The 19553-nt window shown below is 33.6% G+C and overlaps 1 protein-coding gene and 1 long non-coding RNA gene across 3 annotated transcripts; one reads left to right on the top strand and one right to left on the bottom strand.

Moving 5' to 3' along the window:
* The first annotated feature begins 4328 nt into the window (after positions 1 to 4328).
* Positions 4329 to 17161, top strand: LOC124444169. 2 transcript variants are annotated; one of them, XM_046994751.1, is made up of 4 exons: positions 4329 to 4489; positions 11133 to 12184; positions 15040 to 15297; positions 15457 to 17161. In XM_046994751.1, the coding sequence occupies exons 2-4, from the start codon at positions 11146 to 11148 to the stop codon at positions 16527 to 16529; spliced, it is 2370 nt and encodes a 789-aa protein (XP_046850707.1). In that variant the 5' UTR covers positions 4329 to 4489; positions 11133 to 11145; the 3' UTR covers positions 16530 to 17161. The 2 variants fall into 2 exon arrangements, with proteins under 2 accessions (XP_046850707.1, XP_046850705.1); XM_046994749.1 differs by lacking the exon at positions 4329 to 4489 and having other exon boundaries at positions 10943 to 12184.
* On the bottom strand, positions 15285 to 17906 carry LOC124444180. The gene is made up of 4 exons (XR_006947870.1): positions 17779 to 17906; positions 16686 to 16741; positions 16322 to 16381; positions 15285 to 15561 (listed from the first exon to the last, which is right to left on the bottom strand). It is a non-coding gene; the product is annotated as an uncharacterized LOC124444180 (long non-coding RNA).
* Between the last annotated feature and the right edge of the window lie 1647 nt (positions 17907 to 19553).

The raw sequence follows: 19553 nt of genomic DNA, 5'->3' as shown, positions 1-19553 counted from the left end.
GTTTCGATACGGTTTGCACGTATGTGTGGTGTACCTAATGAATGGTGCACGTTGCGGTTGAAGTTGACAAATAATTCTCCTGTAGTAGCTTCAAGTATTTCGTTGTTACTGGCTGAAGCTTGAGTAGAGTAGAACATGTACTTATAATTCGTGCAAGGTATTGTAGGTACTGCGGAGCCTGGGGACCCACCCCCCTCTTTCTCTCATCATTATTTTTTAACTGAAAGAAATCTAATTAAATGAAGATATGATCTTCGCACTTTGCTGGACAATTTAAGCAATCGTCTCAGGAACCTGAAAAAATCAGGTGACTCAACGGGAATTTCAAACACCGCACTGCATAAAACATTCATATGAAAGAAATCTGTTGGTCCTAAATTGGCTAAACTTACAAAGATAGCAATCTGCCTTTGAAGGAGGAAGGTATTGAATTCACGATTTCCACAGTCTAATCCTTACCCTCCGCAGTGAACGTTCCGCTTTCTGTAAAATGATTAGAAACCGATAAAAAAGCAATTCGGTTTTCTTATGATATAAAGTAGACCATGTATTGTCGTAATCGTTATCGAATCGATATTTTAATATCGCCCATCACTGTAAATGTGTTAAATATTTGCAGTACTGTAGTATCCATACAACTTACACTAAACTCAATGATTTTTCTAATCTTTCTCATGAGAAATTTTTGCGCTTTTTGCTTGTCTGAGCACATAAGGTAACAGCAAGCGAAGAGAGGTTAAAAAAGCAGCAAAAACTCAAACTTTTTTAAAAAGATCTATTCACAAGTTTTATTTAACTAACACACATTAAGGAGACATACTAGTTTTATTAAATTCAATGCTTACACGAATTTGGAAGTTTTATTAAATTCAATGCTTTCACGAATTTGGAAGTTTTATTAAATTCAATTCTTTCACTAATTTGGAAGTTTTGTTAAATTCAATGCTTTCACGAATTTGGAAGTTTTATAAGTTGATTAAAAATAACAATCGAAACCAAACGTTACGTGAAGCAAAAGTAAGATTGATGAAAACCTACATGAACTGAATTATCTGCGATACACATGAAACCTTGATGAAAACGTCATTGCACATACAAAACGCTAATCTACGGCTTGTAATACTTCATGTAACCGAATTTGTCCTGGTAGATGATTGGATCTAATCATCTCAAAAAGAAAGGGAATCTTACCAAATAAAGCTTTCGAAAAAATGTTTCAGATTAATACGTCAAGTCTTTAGAGCAATGATTCTTCAAAAGCAAATTCGCGAACGGAGAGAAAGAAACTGGAGCAAGAAAAAGTATGTTCTTCTAACACAAGGCTAGGTGAAGTTGAAGAACTGAGTTCTAGATGATTGAGGAAAATGCTCAACTACATCAACTACATTTTATCAAAATTGGTGATGCTATTCAAAATGCATTGACTTGATTGAAAATTAAGTCAACCTTCAAATAAAAAATTTGAAGCATCACTATTGCACTTTCACCGTTTAAATCTATTTTGTCTACTCGCGTTCAGTATATATCATTATAAACTATCTGAATTTAAGTATTTATTTCATTCTGCAAAAAAGGCAATAAAGATAGTATAATTATGACGAAATATGTATGCAATAGAACTGTTTAGAAAAATTTTCGTTGAATTTAAATGTCTAATACAACTTTACACATCAACATTATTTTCGAAACTTTATTATAAGTAAACGCATGCTTTCAGGGATATCAGTGATTAAATGTCCCACAAACCGAGGACATTTAATAAACCTTCCTTCTTTTGCGGGACGTTTGATTGTTAAAATCCTTTAATTAAAGCATGAGTTTACTTATAAGAAACCATACAAAACTCAAGGTCGTGGAACCAATTTACCATATTCTGGTATGTCACACCAGTGATATATGGTTCTAAGTGCCTTGGCACGGTGCTCAGGCACAGGCACCAATGTAAATGCAACATTTTGATGGTCCCGAAGTCAAAGTGCTCGGGTCTAGGCACCACCAACACAAAAGAAGTAGTAGCCAAGTATGATGTAAAGGATGATACACAAGTAACGTGTACAGCCAGGCATTTTCTCAGCACATGGTTTTAAAACTTGTTTACAATGAAAAATATGAAATTATAAATAGATGAAACTATCTAGTTAGCTTTGCTCACAGTAAGCCGAGTTACCGGTTACGTACGTATTCTAAAAGCTCACTCACACCCACATTCATTTGTGGAAGTATGGCGAGGGATAGAGATGTGTGGCGTGGAAAAATTCATGGACCGGTCAACCCCCCTGGCGGGGATTAATACTGGCCGGTATATAAATGTTGTTTGTTTGTTTTGTTTACTCACACCCACATTCAATGAGTGGGGCTTCAAAATCACTTCATAATTACTCAAAGACAATAATTTCACTCAACTGATTGTTTGATTTGAAATATCAAAGAGAAAATTTTGACATAGATGGAGAAATAACTTTGCCAATGATAACATAGAGTGAGATTTTTATGTCGCACTCACTGAATGTGAGTATGAGTGAGTTTTTTGAATACGGTATAACATGTTAATATCTAACTGATAAAATCAACCTTAAAAAAATCGATCAAGACAAAGGAACGCATAAATTAGCCTCACCATTTGCACGATCCCTATAAATTAACTTCTAAAAGAACAATTAGAATTTTAAAATGAAACTTTTTAAGGATAGAAAACTCAGTTTTGGTCGAAAATTGCATTTAATTAAACGTAAACATATTGAGGAAGGACTGCACCGCATTCTTCTTCAAATTCTTCTTTCACATTAAAATCAATTAACTTTAACTTGTGACCAATGCTCGTGATTCCTCAGTCATGATTTTTTCTAAATATATTATTGTATAATTCTGTTCTAATCACGACTGAACTGTCGAGTGAACTGGGCAGTGGACTTAAACGACCAGGACCCTCTTTGGAAAGGGGTAGAGAAAATGGTTTTTTTGACATGCAATGTCAACACTATTGCGGATTTTTTGTGTTGACGAGCCATGGCTATGTGTTCAATTTGAGACAGCGTTGAGTGATACCATTTATTTATATATTTTTTGATTGAGGAATGCAGAGTTAGGACGCAGTGTGCAGTACTGTGAACCACTATGGTACCAATGTCAATGTAGAACCAATGGCCATTACCACCTTGGCTTTTACAACAGTTCCCAGACCTCTTGTTCCCTTCAGACAAGTAACCTGATTGTAGTAGTTCATGCATGTAAATGTCTTTAAAAGTAACTTGAGAGTTTCTTTATAAAAGTGGTTTACAAGAAAGAGCAAGTCCTCGTTTCCTATCTCTGTTAAGATATACTCACATTGAAAATGAAATCGCTGTTGAGAGACTCAACCAGGACGTCATGAACTTGCATCATTCAGGTGGTAGCACTAGTAAACATCTCAATCTGCGGTACCCCAACGGACTTACCATTTGCCCAGTTGAATAGCACAGTTAGAGACACGTAGGAGTGACAAGCAGCGCTATTTAATTAAACTCTGGAATTTATAGCCATTTTCCCGCACAGTTACCAAAGGATGTATAACCATGGAAACACCGCTGGAGTTTGTAGCAGTCATGCCAGTTTCGCAATTCGTGTGACTGTTATCAAAGATAATGGATTTATTACATCTATTTCATCTATGTTGTTGCATTCAATAGCACGGTGTGTTCCCTACAGCGCAGTAAACGTTTATGTTTCAATATAATCTTCCTTGTTCCCGTGTCGTCGTGGTCGACAAAACAACTTTCTCGCAATTGATGGAGTGGTTTTATGATTTTCATTCGAACAGTTAAGACAGCTAGCCTTTATTATGCATTAATAACGATATATGTCACAGTTTATTTGTCTTGAACTACACGTTTCTTTCTTATGATTGTTTTTTTGTTGAGTATTCCAGGGGCATGCGCAAATTCAATACATGTTTTCTACAAATTCCATTTCTCGTTAATCATAATAGCAAGCTCATTTTTAAACACACCAATCCGCTAAAGTCAAATATAAATCTCACATGCTACAGATTCAGATAGCAGCAGCAAAACAAAACATTCCATCTATTTTGGTCATTAAAATGGTGGTTTTGAAAGTGTGCATGCAAATATATTTTGCAAAATGCCTCGTACGCAATGGAGCGTATTAGTATTGACGGTTAAACGAGCTATTTTAAAAACATTTCTAAAATATTCGGAGTAAATGACATTTTTTTAATTTAATGTTTTTGGTCATCATTTATTGATACAGTAAAAACGTTCATGAATATGTTTTCGAATTTTGTTTCACAATGTTGACAATCACTTTATAGAATGTATAACAACAAGTGATTCTATATTGAATGCGCACAGGCCTTGTTATTTTAATGACATGCAAATACTAGCTATATTTAATTTCACTTTACACTGAGTGCTCTTATTTTGCCACGTATATAGATGTGCATTGTTTGATCCCTTCGATCGCTCTTCAAATAAACATTTTCTATAAAATTCAGGTAACATTGCTTAACGTGTTGTAATATTTTAAAGTATTATAGTTTGTAATTTTATATTTACGTGAGCATTTCATGCGGACATGTTGAATTATAATTCCTATTGCCACGATTACTGCCTAATTTTAAAGTAAACACAACCACAGCTTTTCTAGTTTTTTTAATCATTTATACTTTTTACACTTTATTAACAGAAAAAGTATTCTCGAAGCTGAAAAAGTTTTAGAAATACCATACGTATTTTTGTACATGTTTCAAAATAAAGTTCGAGTTGATGTATGAGGCAGAACATTATAGCAATTGTTGCAGAGGGGTTGTAGCCCAAGACAAAAAATTACTTTGTCGAAAATGTAATATTACGTTTTAATAGTCTTTCATGCTTTGTATCAATGTTTCCTTTGGAGATACAGTAGACATAATTGTGACGCTGGTGACGTATCACTGGCGCCTGTTCGCTGTCTTCCGATTTTAGAACTTACAAATTAAAATTCATTGCGAACTTTTTACCTTGAAATTTGCACTTCTTGCTATCACTTATTAAAATATTCAACGCCAACGTTTTCTTGATCATTGAACGTTGGTCATTGGTCACTAACTCACTCAGGGACGGATCTAGGATTTTTCATACATCAGTCATAAAACGTCGGAGGCGCTCCTGGGTCCGAGGCATTCTCCCCTGAGAAATTTTGAATTTCGGAGCCTTGAAAATGCCACTTTCAGCGTTTTAGAGCAATACAAAATGTATTTTGTGGGCATCGTTTTTGCGTGAAAACAACACATTTTGCTTACGTTTTTTTCAAAAAAAAATATGAAGTGAACAATACTTAAATGTTTTGCCAAATATTTAGGCTCATTATCATGCCAAATATATGGCTCATTAGCATGTCTAGGAACGTAAAATTTATTTTACAATAATGCTATTCAAAAACAGATATAGTCTTTAAAAATTTCTACCAAGTTGTCAGGCATAGACCCCCTAGAGACCCCCATTCAAACCTCTATGTAATAAGAAATTTGGTACTACAAGTGACAGTTCATAGATATAGAAAAGCTCAGACTTCAAACCATGCAAGTTTATTGTAACCCTTTACCCATCTCCACATCAGTGCCAGCAAATTCACCTTTTGAGAAAAAACTCAAAATTTTTTTCTGCCAAAGATTAAGCAAAAATTATCAGAGTGAAAATTTGCAGTTAAGGACAGCTTAATGCCATAAATGTTTATTAGGCATTTCACTAGACTATTATCTCCTATATGCAAGGTGTGCTATATAGCAATCACTAGTAGCATTGTATTTGCAAATACAAACAGAATGTAACCAACATGTCTTTAATTATATAATTACATGAATGTTAAAATTGGTTCATGTGTCATGCTTAATGTTTATGATAAATATCTTTTCATATGATCAAAGCTCGTTGAAATGTAAATCTGAAATAATTTAGTTTAGAAATTATAATCATCATCAGAAAAATTACCTAGTGATCATGAAAAATACTTTGCTGTTTTGCCAAATTTCAAGGTTTATCTGCATACATAGAAAGACATTTTTACTTTATAGAAAATGCTTTTCATACATCAATAGCCCTTTGGAATTTATGGCAACAATCTGGTATGAGTCGTAGATTAACACAACTTTACATCTCTACATGAGGTGTTCAGTTAGAAAAGGGGACAATATGTGACATGGGACAACATTTCATGTATGTGAAATGCTCAGGTTTAATACCATTTCAGCTAAATTGTCAAAATAAAAAGCTTCGTGGATCAGAAGACTCAAAATCACAGGTTATAGTAAACAGCTTCTCATGTAATCAATGTTAGTTTTCTCAAATCTTAAACAATATGTAGTATAACTGTCCAATGATTGAATGATCAATGATCATAAACTGAAAAGCCCCAAGCATTTGTTTATGATAAAGTAAATAATAGTATGGCGCCTTTTGGCTGCAGATTTTTTGTCCATTGAAATATATTTGCATGAATGTAGGATTTCGCTGCCATATAACGGCTACGATTCCCCAAGCACTAAAGAAATCATAGCTAAAAGTCCTTCGTCAACAACAATTTTAGAAACATCAATCTGCTTGCCATACGCCATATTGACATTAATCGCATCACACACTCGTACAAATTGACTTTGATATATTACATTCATGCATACACTTCACTTGTCCTTTACTTACGATTTTGGATGTAAATTTTTGCTGATAAAACTCAAAACAATGTTGGCTTTCTTTTGAATATCAATGACTGAAATGTCGCTCGCGAGATCGTCTTTGCCAATCATTTACAATTTATCCATAAATTTTTCACCCTCTTGAAAAAATTCACAGTTTGGACAGCAGCAGCATTCATGTCAATATATGAATTTGTAAAAGATTTCCATAAATTCCATCTGATTGTAGTTTAGTTTCCATCATGCTTTTAAAAATTACTATGAGACGATCAAACATTCAATTCAGACAGTGAGCTTGACTATGTTAGTTCAGTTGGCTATCAGTCGAAATCCGTCAAACCAATCGCAATAAAACAAAAATTCAAATGAACCAATTTTAAGATAGCAATTGGACTCCCTTATACGTTCGGCCACTCCTCTTATCAGTCGAGACCATTCCAGACTGTCCACTGATCTGGCCATTGACCAATAAAATAAGCGTTTTTGGCGTTCATAGACTCCTTTATCAGTCGAACTAGTTTAGCCACCCCGCTTATAGGTCGGTTATTCCAGGTCAATTCAAATTCAACTGATCTGGTTACCAACGATATATTCATTGGATTAGTCATTAGTTTTCAATAATAAATAAAGCTGGATTTTTATCACGAAGTAAATGCGATAAGAAAGTAAGAATAATTAACGATTTTTAATTAATATGAATAGGTAATTTTTAAATTTCAAACATCAGTCGCGCGCATTGAGCTCTAAAAGACCTGGAGGGGCAAAGGGGCCTGGACCCCGTGGTCAAAAACATGGCGGTAATGGCGGATTTTGGTTGTCAAAACTTCCACTTTGAGAAAAATTTTTAACATTCGCTCCCTCCCGAAACGGATCTCTATTACTGCTCATAATAATGACAACCACGATACCGTAAGCATAAAATATTGAAAATAATGCTTCAGGTTTTTGTGAAATAGACACACACATTTAAATGAGGTAAATCTACTGTAAAATAACGTATATTTTTTCAAGTAATGCTTTAGCTATATTAGAAATAAATATCAAACGGCAATCTTTACACTGTCAATGTGTTGTTAAGCTTTAATGCATAATCCCATGCGCATTACTTGTGTTTTTGACTGTTTGTGAACAGCTTGGTGCTACTGTCTTTCTTGAATAGATGGTTAAATCTAAGTTAAAATGTCCAAAAAGGAGTTCAAAAAAGTTAGCTTACCCCTACGACTTAAGTCGACTGGAAATATATTATTAGTAGGTATGTAATTTTTTGAGTTTTTGTTGGTAGGATTGATTCTGGATGTCTTATAAAGTATTATGATGTTCTGATAAATCTACTGAGAACTTATGAGGAAAATATCTTGAACTAGGAGAGCAAAAGAACGAAATTCAGAAATTCTCTAATCATGTTGCTGGTTCTGTTTTAAGCCAAGATATTAGAAACTGGATTATTATTGACAACCATGGATCTACTACTGAACAGAACTACGTTAATTTCCCATTGAAAATACTATTTCTTAAATCAAAGTGCATTGGTTTCTCTGACATAACACTTTTCTTATTGCTGCATGAAGGCAAACCTGTTTAAATAATTATAATGTAGGTGAAGATATTTAGCATGTTGTATAATTGTTATTATACAGACATTATTTATAATATTATGGCCTTGTGTAATGTATGTCAAGAACTTATTAATTCTCAAAAATGCTAACCTTCTTGCACTACTTTTCTTTGTGTCCTTACAAATTACAGTTACCTATACTAATTTTTTCTAGGTTCAAACAACTTGACAAATTTTTGAATTTTACATTATGCCTTTGAATTTTTCTTTTTGTCTTTTGGTAAAAATATCAGTGAATGACTTAAAAATCAAGTTTATCTAAAATAGTATTTTGTACAAAGTAACTATACATAATTGGAAAAGTCTCATGTTGAAGGCAGATGTGGCTTCTTTTACTACATTGCTACTCTTATTCTTTTAAATGATATCGTAATTCTTCAAAAGACATAAAAAGTTCTTTGCCATCAATTTTTGCTTCTTCCACATTCAACTTCATTGCAACCAATGCATCTTATGTGAATTTTTAATCACCTGAAATTGAAAAACGTATGGATTTTGTCAGATGATGCAGTACTGTATTTAATGTTTCATGCACGTCATGATAAACTTTTCTTGAGCAAATATTTCAAGGTAGGAGCAAAATTTGGCACATTGAACAAAGTAGTTTTTATCTTGATTTTGATGTACTAACCTGTTTACTACACTGTGTAACAAACAATTCATTTACAGAAACACCAAATGGCATTTATAAAACTTTTAGAATAAAGCAAACCTTTACACACCATCATCATGCTTGTCCAAATCTGTCAAATTGTCCAGGCTAGCTGTTTAATACAGGTAATTTTTATTGTACGACATGTACCAAAGAGCTCATTAATTAATCCTGCACTGCATTTGATTTCAATACAGCTCTGTCCTTAATATTTGCTTCATATTTTCAGAAAAATATCATGAAAAAATCCTCCATTTCAACTCAGTTGAAACAAGGAGTTTTAAGATATGCATATCTCGATAAGAACTGGTTGCTTTGCCTCGTCTAGCAATCACTTAAGTAAAGAACAAATAAGACTGGATAAACATAACTTAAATTATAACTTAGGAGTAAAAACATTCACAAATATATGCCATCACACTTCAAGTATTGACTTAAAACAAAACACTGAACACTTTAAATAGTAAACAATCTTACGTTTCTTACCAGTGTCATGAAATGTTTCCTTTTCTGGCATTACATCAGCCTCCGTACACCAAACAAGTTTGCAGCCTGTTTTAAAGATAAAATTTCTAACAGTTTTTGTGCTTGGCATTGATATTTTATATAATTGCAATTGTGGTTGTCAAATCCGGGTGGGCGAAAAAAATTTCATTCTATGAGCCCGCGTCTTTCCGCTGACTTTGACAACCAAAATCCGCCATGTTTTTGACCACGCGGCCGCGCGCTGATAATTTATAGTAATTTGGTCGACGTTTCCCCTCCAGGTCTTATAGAACTCAATGGTCGCGCGACGCATTTGACATAGTCTAGATCCGCCCCTGAACTCACTAAGCAGTTAAGCAACTCTATAACTTTTCTCCTTTTATAATCAATAACTTTTTGTCAAATTTAAAGTACATTTACTCCTGTACGACGAAAACCGATATTTTTATTCGAAACAAAACAATTGAGAGTGTTTATTCTTCTTCATGTATTTATTATTTGCAAATTGAAAAACTTTGTTATACTTCTTCATCATTTTTCATCACGAACCCTGGTCTATAGTTTGTTTTGTGTTTGAAGTATTTCACATCAAATGATTGTGATGATGCTGAGTGCAAAGCAAAGCTAAAATACGTAAATTCATTTTATGTGAAGTCAAAGCGACCATGTTGGTAGATTATTTCAAAGCCTGCTTCAAACGTTCAACAGAGCATGTACGACGTGTAATATTTTAAATGATTGTTTAAATGCACGTTTTAAGAATCATGAAAAACAAAAGTTATCTTTTGACTCGTTTGTTTTTAATTTTTTTTGTTTTGTCTAACCTGACGCAGAGGTGAAAAAATGAAATTTCGATGAGAGGTGAAAAAATGAGATTTTTCAACCGGCTCGCATTTGCTCATTTTCTTCCACATGCTTTAAACAATATGATACTCTATATATAAAAAACTGGTCTTTTATGACGATGAAATAATATTGTCGTTTATTCAGTAATTTATACACATCAGCATGTTGAAGTAGGATTACCTATTTTTGAAACATACAATGACAGGGTGTATCAAAAAAGAGATCGTTTAAAACTAATAAATTGTTATAATTTCAATACCCTTCACTACACTAGGTTCACGGGTGGGTAAAGTATTGTCACTTACCACTGATACGCAATACATATTACATATCTTTGTCACAAGCACAAAAGTTTCTGGTACTAGCATTTTAAAATAACTTCTAAAAGCAAAATCTTCACAATAATGCACCTTTGGGAAAGAGAGAATTATAAGGTCGTTTTGAGTATAAAAGGACCTAAAATATTAATCGTACACCCTATCATATATTCCATATGGGAACAAATATTCCATATGGATTTAAAAATTTTTGAGTGTTTCATGAATTGATCTCTTTATCGAACAAAAAAAATGAAAAATGTAAAATTGATGAAAATCGCAGAAGTTAGTATTTACACATCGTAGCGCAAGCTAATATATACCACGTCATTATGTATATCGACTTGATAAGGTGGTCAAAAAAAAATATTTGTAATTCTATTCAAATTGCAAAGGTATGCCAATGAGAAAATTAACGACACATATGAGAGGAATATGCTGGGATACTGAACACAATTTTTTTGAAGTGTTTATTCTGTAAATACATTAGATACGCAGTGCATAACAACAATGTTCAACACAGATATTTAAACTAATGCTGTTTTTGTTTAGTTTTGATAAAGATATGGAAAGTAACGATTCTTTTCAATTAAAGCCCATACCATCATCTAAAGATGAAATAATGGCAGAATTAAATGAGATTATCAAAATGAGTGGTGAAAATGCAGAAAAAATTCCCAGGGTGTCACTTCTTCATTTTATGATTTCAAGTATTAATATCCAACGCCATTCTAAATCTGCAACGATATTGCTTGTTGGAAGTAGTGGATCTGGCAAATCATCAACAATAAATCATTTAATGGTAACTGGAGATGAAATTCCTGTTGCTGAGACAAGTAATTATGAATCATCTACGAGAAAAACATCTGAGTATATCATTACTTTTGACGAACCCGAGTATGAAGTGAAGGATTTGGTGATGAGAATTATTGACACCCCTGGCTTCAATGATGTTGATGGCGTTGAACAAGATGCATGTAATATTGTATCTATAAAACGATTTTTAAAAACACATCCTCAATTTCCTTCGGAAACAAAGGTTTATCCAAATCTTGTGTTCATAGTTGACAAAGCCAATAATAATAGAATGGGAGTCAATAGCACACTTTCAAAATCATTGAGAGGTGTCAAGATGTTGGATATTGTTCACAATAGTCATCCCAATCTCGTCGTCATTTTAACACATGCTTGTTCTGTTGGTTACAAGAATGTGAGAAAATGGCACGACACGATGCAAGAAAAGAAAAATTTTGTGTCAGAGCTTGTTTTTCAAACTTTGGGAGTGAGAGCGCCAGTTGTACTGATAGAAAACAATCCTGATGATTATGGACTTGAAAAGAATGGAGATTTCACAGTTCTTCCCAATGGTGAAAGACAACCTCTGAATTTATACAATGCTTGCATTACCTTACTTACAAAAAGCGAAGATGGAGAAGCTGAAGCAGATAAATTTGGGCATGTAGTGTTGAATGCTGCATTCTCACGAATAAAAAAGAATCGACCGACGAATGATCATGAAGTTGAAGCCAAAATTGCAGGAAAAGAGCCATTATCAATTGAGGAATTGAAATTCGTAAAATATTTTACTGAAGCTGCTGAAGTAGGTAGGCTTAGTAACCAAAAGTTATTTCGCACATTTATAAAAATGTTTTTATGGGAAACGAGACTTTTCTGTGAAGTATGACGTAGTAGCTAGACACACATACTTCATTCAACGTGCAAATTTTTTTATGATACTCTTGCTCGCTGTGAAGTATTTATTGTTTTAAGAAATTGTAATTTTTCTTTTCAGAAGTTTATTTATTAATAAGAAAAATATACTACGCTTGAGTAGATAACTTTTTTCAGTAATACATGAGAATTAGAAATTAATAAAGATAATCAATTACGAATGAATATACACGGGTGAGATTTTTAAAGATTGCAACAAAATAGTGCGAGTCCGAAAGACGAGAGCTATTTACAATCTTTACTAATCTCAAGATGGCATGTTTTGCCGTAATTGTACGAGGAACTATAATATTACCAACTATTTTTATATGGCATGCGTCCTTTCCGGCAAAATGGCGCGCTTTGATTGGCTCAGAAACATTTTTGCGGGTCTATTATTATCTCGTAATCGACTACGGTCCAAAATGCGTAATTTTACAGTCAAATGTAAACAAACTTTGTAATGCGAGCAGCATAACGCAAGAAAAAAATGAAACAAAAAACATGTATTTTCGAATGTAAGTCGCAGGAGAAGCACTCGGAAAACAGTTTAACTATCCAGACTATATAATTTGAAACGATTTATTTTTTACTGACAAAAACTGGAAGAGTGAAAGTCAACGCGTAAAAAAAAGCAAAGACAAGAAAGAATGCAATCGTCGTTTCAGATGAAATATTGCTACATGATAAACCTTTTAATTACTTCACTTTCGCTCGCCTTACGGCTCGGTGTGTATAAAAATACCACGGTCCGATATTTCTCCGTATAGACCTCGAGCTCGGTTATTAAGGGCATCGATTGTAAGTAGGAAGTTGTAAATTCTAAGAGATGTGGGTTAATTGCCTGTCAAGCATATGGCTACCAGAACTTAAAAAATATGTGTCTTACTTCAATCCTTTTAGTGCATGCTCTAATTTACTTTTTAGTATTGTCATTTTCGTGCGCAAACTATTTCACAAGATTACTACGATAAAATAACACTATTCTCGCACTGAAAATGTGCAGAATAGTTACTATGTGCAAATATTTTACAGTCACATAAGCCATTAAAAGTCCAACTACCTATTTCACCAAAAGTTTTTGCAGACCTTGTGCAATAACAATAACCATAACCATAACCATAACTAAATTCATAACCATAACCGTAACCATAACAACAACCATAACCACAACCATGACCATGACCATAACCATAACCATACTCATAACCATAACTATAAACATAACCATATCCTTGACCATGCCATGACCATGACTATAACCATAACCATAGCCATAACCATAACCATGACCATGACCATGACCATAAACATAACCATTACCATGACCATGACCATAACCATAACCATGACCGTAACCATAACCACAACCATAACCACAACCATGACCTTAACCTTAACCATAACCATACTCATAACCATAACTATAACCATAACCATAACCACAACCATGACCATGACCATGACCATAACCATAACCATAACCATAACCATGACCATGACCATAACCAATACCATAGCCTTAACCATAACCATAACCATGACCATGACCATGACCGTAACCATAACAATAACCATGACCACGATCATAACTATAACCATGACCATGACCATGACCATAACCATAAATATTACCATGACCATGACCATGACCATAACCCGACCATGACCATAACCATGACCATAACCATAAACCATGTCCATACCTTTTTTGATTAGTCTGAGCGTGTGTTACTTTTCTGCTAATTAACGACATAAGGTTTTAGTTAAGCTGCACTTGACCCATGAAAAGATTTGTAATGCATTTACGACTCACAAGAAAATACAATAATTGGCTTTCTGCTTTATATTTTACAGAGCAAAGGCAGTGACCATTAAAAAAGTACAGTGCTTTAAGTTTTTTAAAAGCTCACTGCATGTTTTTTTCCAAATTTCATTCGAAACCATGCTATTACCTTCGAGTGCAAATTGGAAAAAACTTGCGCGAGTGAGTTTTGGAAATAAGCTGCAAAGTTTAGAACTGTAGCCAGGGTCATTAAACAAAATCTTCTTAAAACCAACGCCAACCATTGTTAATGATTTTGTTAACATTAATTTAACTTCTGCGCTTTTAATTTCTTTTCAGAAATTGGTGCAAGTATTTTTTACTTTTTGCATTGGTATATTTACTAAATTGTACTGCTCTAAACCAATAAGAATTAAAAAATTTTCATGTACATTAAATAACTGCTTTTCTACTGTGCACATTTTCCTACTGCAATTGGAAATAAACTGCACTGCAATCAACTAATCACAGTCGAGAAATATTTAAAAGTATTTTATTGGAAATTATATTTTTGGATAGTTTTTTCAAATAATGATTATTGCAGTAAAACTAGTTCCAAAGTTTACCTCAATTTCTACAGTTCTTGTGAGTCGAATGAATAACGTATTTACCTAATTAGAAATCGCCTATTTAAATGAAAAGAAATTATTACAAGTTATACGACATTGCATGCGTCTTTACAAATAATATTTTAACAATCTCCAATTTTGAGCTTAAAATACTAAAAAATATCACAAAGCATTCCGAAAAACACAAAAAAATTTAATTTACACCATGATTGATAATGTATGAAGCACTGACTAAAATATTTCGGCCATCATAGTACTTTGGAATTTTGCAAAATCTCTCTCGGCTTTTAAATACATTTAATCACTTAGTAATATCACTAAAGTGCTTTTACTTATTATAGATCTTTCTTTAAAGGTATTACCAAGTCAATTACCGAGTCTGCAAACGAATATATTTCCGATAACAACATTCAGGAAAAATCTGTGAAAAAAGAACTTTTAGACCTTGTGGAAACTATGAATGCCATGGGATTGTCGGATGATTCAAAATTGAAGCGTACAACAATCAGTGAAATCAACTATCGTCATGGCAACGATATAACTGAGCATGGCCTTCGAATGTTGGAAAAGAAATTTGGGAAAAAATGCGCAGACTTTAAATCATTTCAAGAAGGTATTTTTTTACATTGTTCTCTCTTATAGCGGACATCAAATGTATAATAAAAGTCAATCATAAATGATATTGTGGCTAATCCAATTGATATCATTAAGTACTTTATCGTTCATGGTGAATAAACGTAATTTTGAAAAACTTGATGTCTGTTTCTTGTAGCTGAATTTATTGGTCAGGGATACAACCTTGTCACCGACGACGTTGTTTCATCTCGGGTTTTGAAACTACCTCTCGTTTATGATAAAGACTTTGGCTTTAAAATTCCTAAATGTGCACAAATATCATGGTTAAATGAAACTCTACTTAACGAAATACATCGACATAGGAATGAAAGTTCCATTAAATCACGCCTATGCGCCTTGGGGCTGGATATGAACATGACACCGAGTATATTAATGATGGTGCAAGGGTTTGATGTTGATCTCAAGTTTGGTGTAGGTTTCAGCATGCAGAAACAGGAAAATGATTTCCAATCTTCGACCAATAAAAGGCAGTTGAAAGAAGTAAGAATAGCAAAGATAAGTTTAGATGATATTGATTCGAACAAAATTGCTTTTACTAATGGGTTTCTGTCTGTAGTGGAAAATCTACCAACTGAAAATATCGAGGACGAGAATGTGATGAAGGAGTTTATGGATTTTTTCAATAGATTCGGTCAGTTTGTCATCACGTCTGCTTATGTGGGGGGATCAGTCGAATTTGATAGTCACTATGATACGACGAATTTCTCAAAACAAAATGAAAACAGTGTCGACAGTGATATTGGTGCATTTATTGGAAAAATTTCTGGTAAACGACAAACATCAGAGAACCAGGAAAACATCCAAGTCTCAAAAACTACATCGAGTTATTGGAGAGGTGGGCGTTTAGACTTGCAAGTTGATGGTGCGTTGCATTCAGAAGAAAAATTCTCGGAATGGAGGACATCTGTTGCTAAAGATCCAGTGTTTTTGAAAAATACATTGACATTGCAGCCAATTTACACGTTAGTTGGAATGATTGATGGAAAGAAAGGAAATCTTACCAAACAAGTGTTTCAAAAAATCTTTTATACTGAGGCTTCAAGTGTTTACAATCATGATTCCTACAAAAAAAGGAAGGAGCAGAAGCAAGCAAACAGAAATTCCAACACAAGAAATGGGTCGAGAAAAAAACCAAATATTCCTATATTGTCCAAAATGATCAAGACCATCAAAAAGTATTTAAAAAAATTTTCAATGTTACAATGTTGAAGCACACGAAAGCTCAATGGAAATATTTGCTAGGAAACAAAGGGTACACGCATGGACTTTTTTTATTTTTTATTCATCTTTTATAAGCAGGTTTTCCTGGAAATGGAAATGTTATTTACAACAATAACACAACAAATAATTTGCACAAGGTCATACTTCTTTCTCGCCTTCTTTATGTATCCGACATCTTTCTTTTTTCAAATTTACCTGTTCTTTTTTAATATGAGATAGAACATATTAAAGATTATTGTGATTGAATTTCGAATGTAGAATTTAAACAATATGTACTACAAAATGTACAACATGTACTATAAAATGAAACTACGTATTTTAGCTTTGCTTAGCAGTCAGCATCATGACAATCATTTGATGTGAAATGCTTTGAACACAAAACAAACTATAAACCAGGGTTTGCGATGAAAAATGATGATAAAAGATTTGAACACAGTTTTTCCATTCGTAAATAAATACATGCAGAAGAAGAATAATAGTTCAAACATAAATATATTAGCTAGTATTCTCTCATTCAATTACATAAAGAAAGCGGTCTCACGTGAGTACATCTGACGATTGGATATTCTGAGTTGTTTTGTTTCGAATAAAAATATCGGTTTTCGTCGTACAGACGTAAATGTGCTTTAAATTTGACAACAAGTTGTTGATTATACATTGAGAGAAGTTACAGATATGTTTAACTGCTTAGTGAGTTCATCCATTGTTCAATGATCAAGAAAACGTTGGCGTTGAATATTTAATTAAGATAAGCAATAAGTGCAAATAACATTATTATAAGATTCGCAATGAATTTTACTTTTAAGTACTTAAATCGGAAGACAGCGAAATGGCGCCAGCCAGCGATACGTCACCAGCGTCAGCACTTATGTCTATTGTATCTCCTATTAAAGCGTAATATTACATTTTCGACATAGTAATTTTTTACCCCTCTGCTCAATTGTTATAATGTTCTGCCTAATACATCAACTCAAACTTTATTTTCAAACATGCACAAAGATGCGTATGGTATTTCTGAAACTTTTTCAGCTTCGACAATAATTTTTCTTTTAATGAAGTGTAAAAAGTATAAATGATTAAAAAAACTAGAAAAGCTGTGGTTGTGTTTACTTTAAAATTAGGCAGTAATCGTGGCAATAGGAATTATAATTCAACATGTCCGCATGAAATGCTCACGTAAATATAAAATTACAAACTATATTACTTTAAAATATTACAACACGTTAAGCAATGTTACCTGAATTTAAAAATAGCAAATGTTGACCTTAAGAGCGATCGAAGAGATCAGACAATGCACATCTATATACGTGGCAAAATCGAAGCACTCTGTGTAAAGTTAAACTAAATATAGCTAGTATTTGCATGTCATTAAAATAACAAGGCCTGTGCGCATTCAATATCGAATCATTCGTTGTTATACATTCTGTATAGTGAATGTCAACATTGTGAAATAAATTCGAAAACATATTTATTAACGCTTTTACTGTATCATTAAATGATGAACAAAAGCATTAAAGCTAAAAAATGTCATTTACTCCGAATATGTTAGAAATGTTTTTAAAATAGCTCGTTTAACCACAGAATAATTATTTGCAGAAGGATCACTCAAGTGTACAACGTGTCCTCATGTCGGCCATTATTCCATCCAGATAATTAGGATTTCTAACTTGTTTCCAACCATTAAAATTACATGACGTCAATACTTAATAATGAATCTGAGTATATTTTGACTCAAGAAATGACTTGGGATTATTTTAAAGGTTGGGAAAAAGTCAAAAACCCTCATCATCTGGCTGGCATAATAGCGGCCACCACGCGCAGCACGACATGCGCGAAGACAAAAGTATCAAAGTTTCCGACACGAGTGACTCTTCTGTATATTCTTATTCTGTGGTTAAACCGTCAATACTAATACGCTTCCTTTCGTACGAGGCATTTTGCAAAACATGTTTGCATGCACACTTTCAAAGCCACCATTTTAATGGCTACAATAGATGGGGAATGTTTTGTTTTGCTACTGCTATCTGGAACTGTAGCATGTGAGATTTACATTGGACTTCAGTGGATTTGTGTGATTAAAAATGAGCTTGATATTATGACTAATGAGAAATGGAATGTGTAGAAAACATATATTAAGTTTGAGTATGCCCTAAAATGCTGAACAAGAAAAACAATCAGAAGAAGGAAACGTGTAGTTCGAGACAAATAATCTGTGACGTATATCGTTATAGATGCATAATAAAGGCTAGCTGTCTTAACTGTTTGAATGAAAATCATAAGACCACTCCATCAATTGCGAGAAAGTTGTTTTGTCAACCACGACGACACGGGAACAAGGAAGATTATATTGGAACGTAAACGTTTACTGTTTTGTTGGAAACACGCCGTGCTATTGAATGCAGCAACATAGATGAAATAGATGTAATAAGTCCGGGGTTTGAAATTATCTTTGATAAGAGTCAGACGAAATGAGAAACTGGCATGACTGCTACAAACTCCAGCGGTGTTTCCATGGTTATACATCCTTTGGTAACTGTGCGGGAAAATGACTACAAATTTCAGAGTTTAATTAAATTGCGCTGCCAGACACTCCTACGTGTCTCTAACTGTGCTATTCAACTGAGCAAACGGTAAGTCAGTTGGGGTACGACAGATTGAGATGTTTACTGGTGCAACCACCTAAAAGATGCAGGTTTATGACGTCCTGGTTGAGTCTCTCAACAGCGATTTCATTTTCAACATGATTATATTTTAACAAAGACAGGAAACGAGGAATTGCTCTTTCTTGTAAATCACTTTTATAAAAAAACTCTCAAGTTACTTTTAAAGACATTTACATGCATGAACTACTACAATCAGGTTACTTGTCTGAAGGGAACAAGAGGTCTGGGAACTGTTGTAAAAGCCAAGGTGGTAATGGCCATTGGTTCTACATTGACATTGATACCATAGTGGTTCACAGTACTGCACACTGCGTCCTAACTCTGCATTCCTCAATCAAAAAATATATAA

This window comes from Xenia sp. Carnegie-2017, unplaced genomic scaffold, assembly GCF_021976095.1.
Source record: "Xenia sp. Carnegie-2017 unplaced genomic scaffold, XeniaSp_v1 HiC_scaffold_21, whole genome shotgun sequence".
NCBI lineage: Eukaryota > Metazoa > Cnidaria > Anthozoa > Malacalcyonacea > Xeniidae > Xenia > Xenia sp. Carnegie-2017.
This window is presented reverse-complemented; position numbering and strand designations above follow the sequence as displayed.

Bases quoted from the DNA above. Each gene is read 5' to 3' on its own strand.
- LOC124444169 (XM_046994749.1), top strand. From the start codon at position 11,116: ATGCTGTTTTTGTTTAGTTTTGATAAAGATATGGAAAGTAACGATTCT. The intron at 12,185-15,039 runs GTAGGCTTAGTA...CTTTCTTTAAAG, and splicing joins TACTGAAGCTGCTGAAGTAG to GTATTACCAAGTCAATTACC. The intron at 15,298-15,456 runs GTATTTTTTTAC...TGTTTCTTGTAG, and splicing joins CTTTAAATCATTTCAAGAAG to CTGAATTTATTGGTCAGGGA.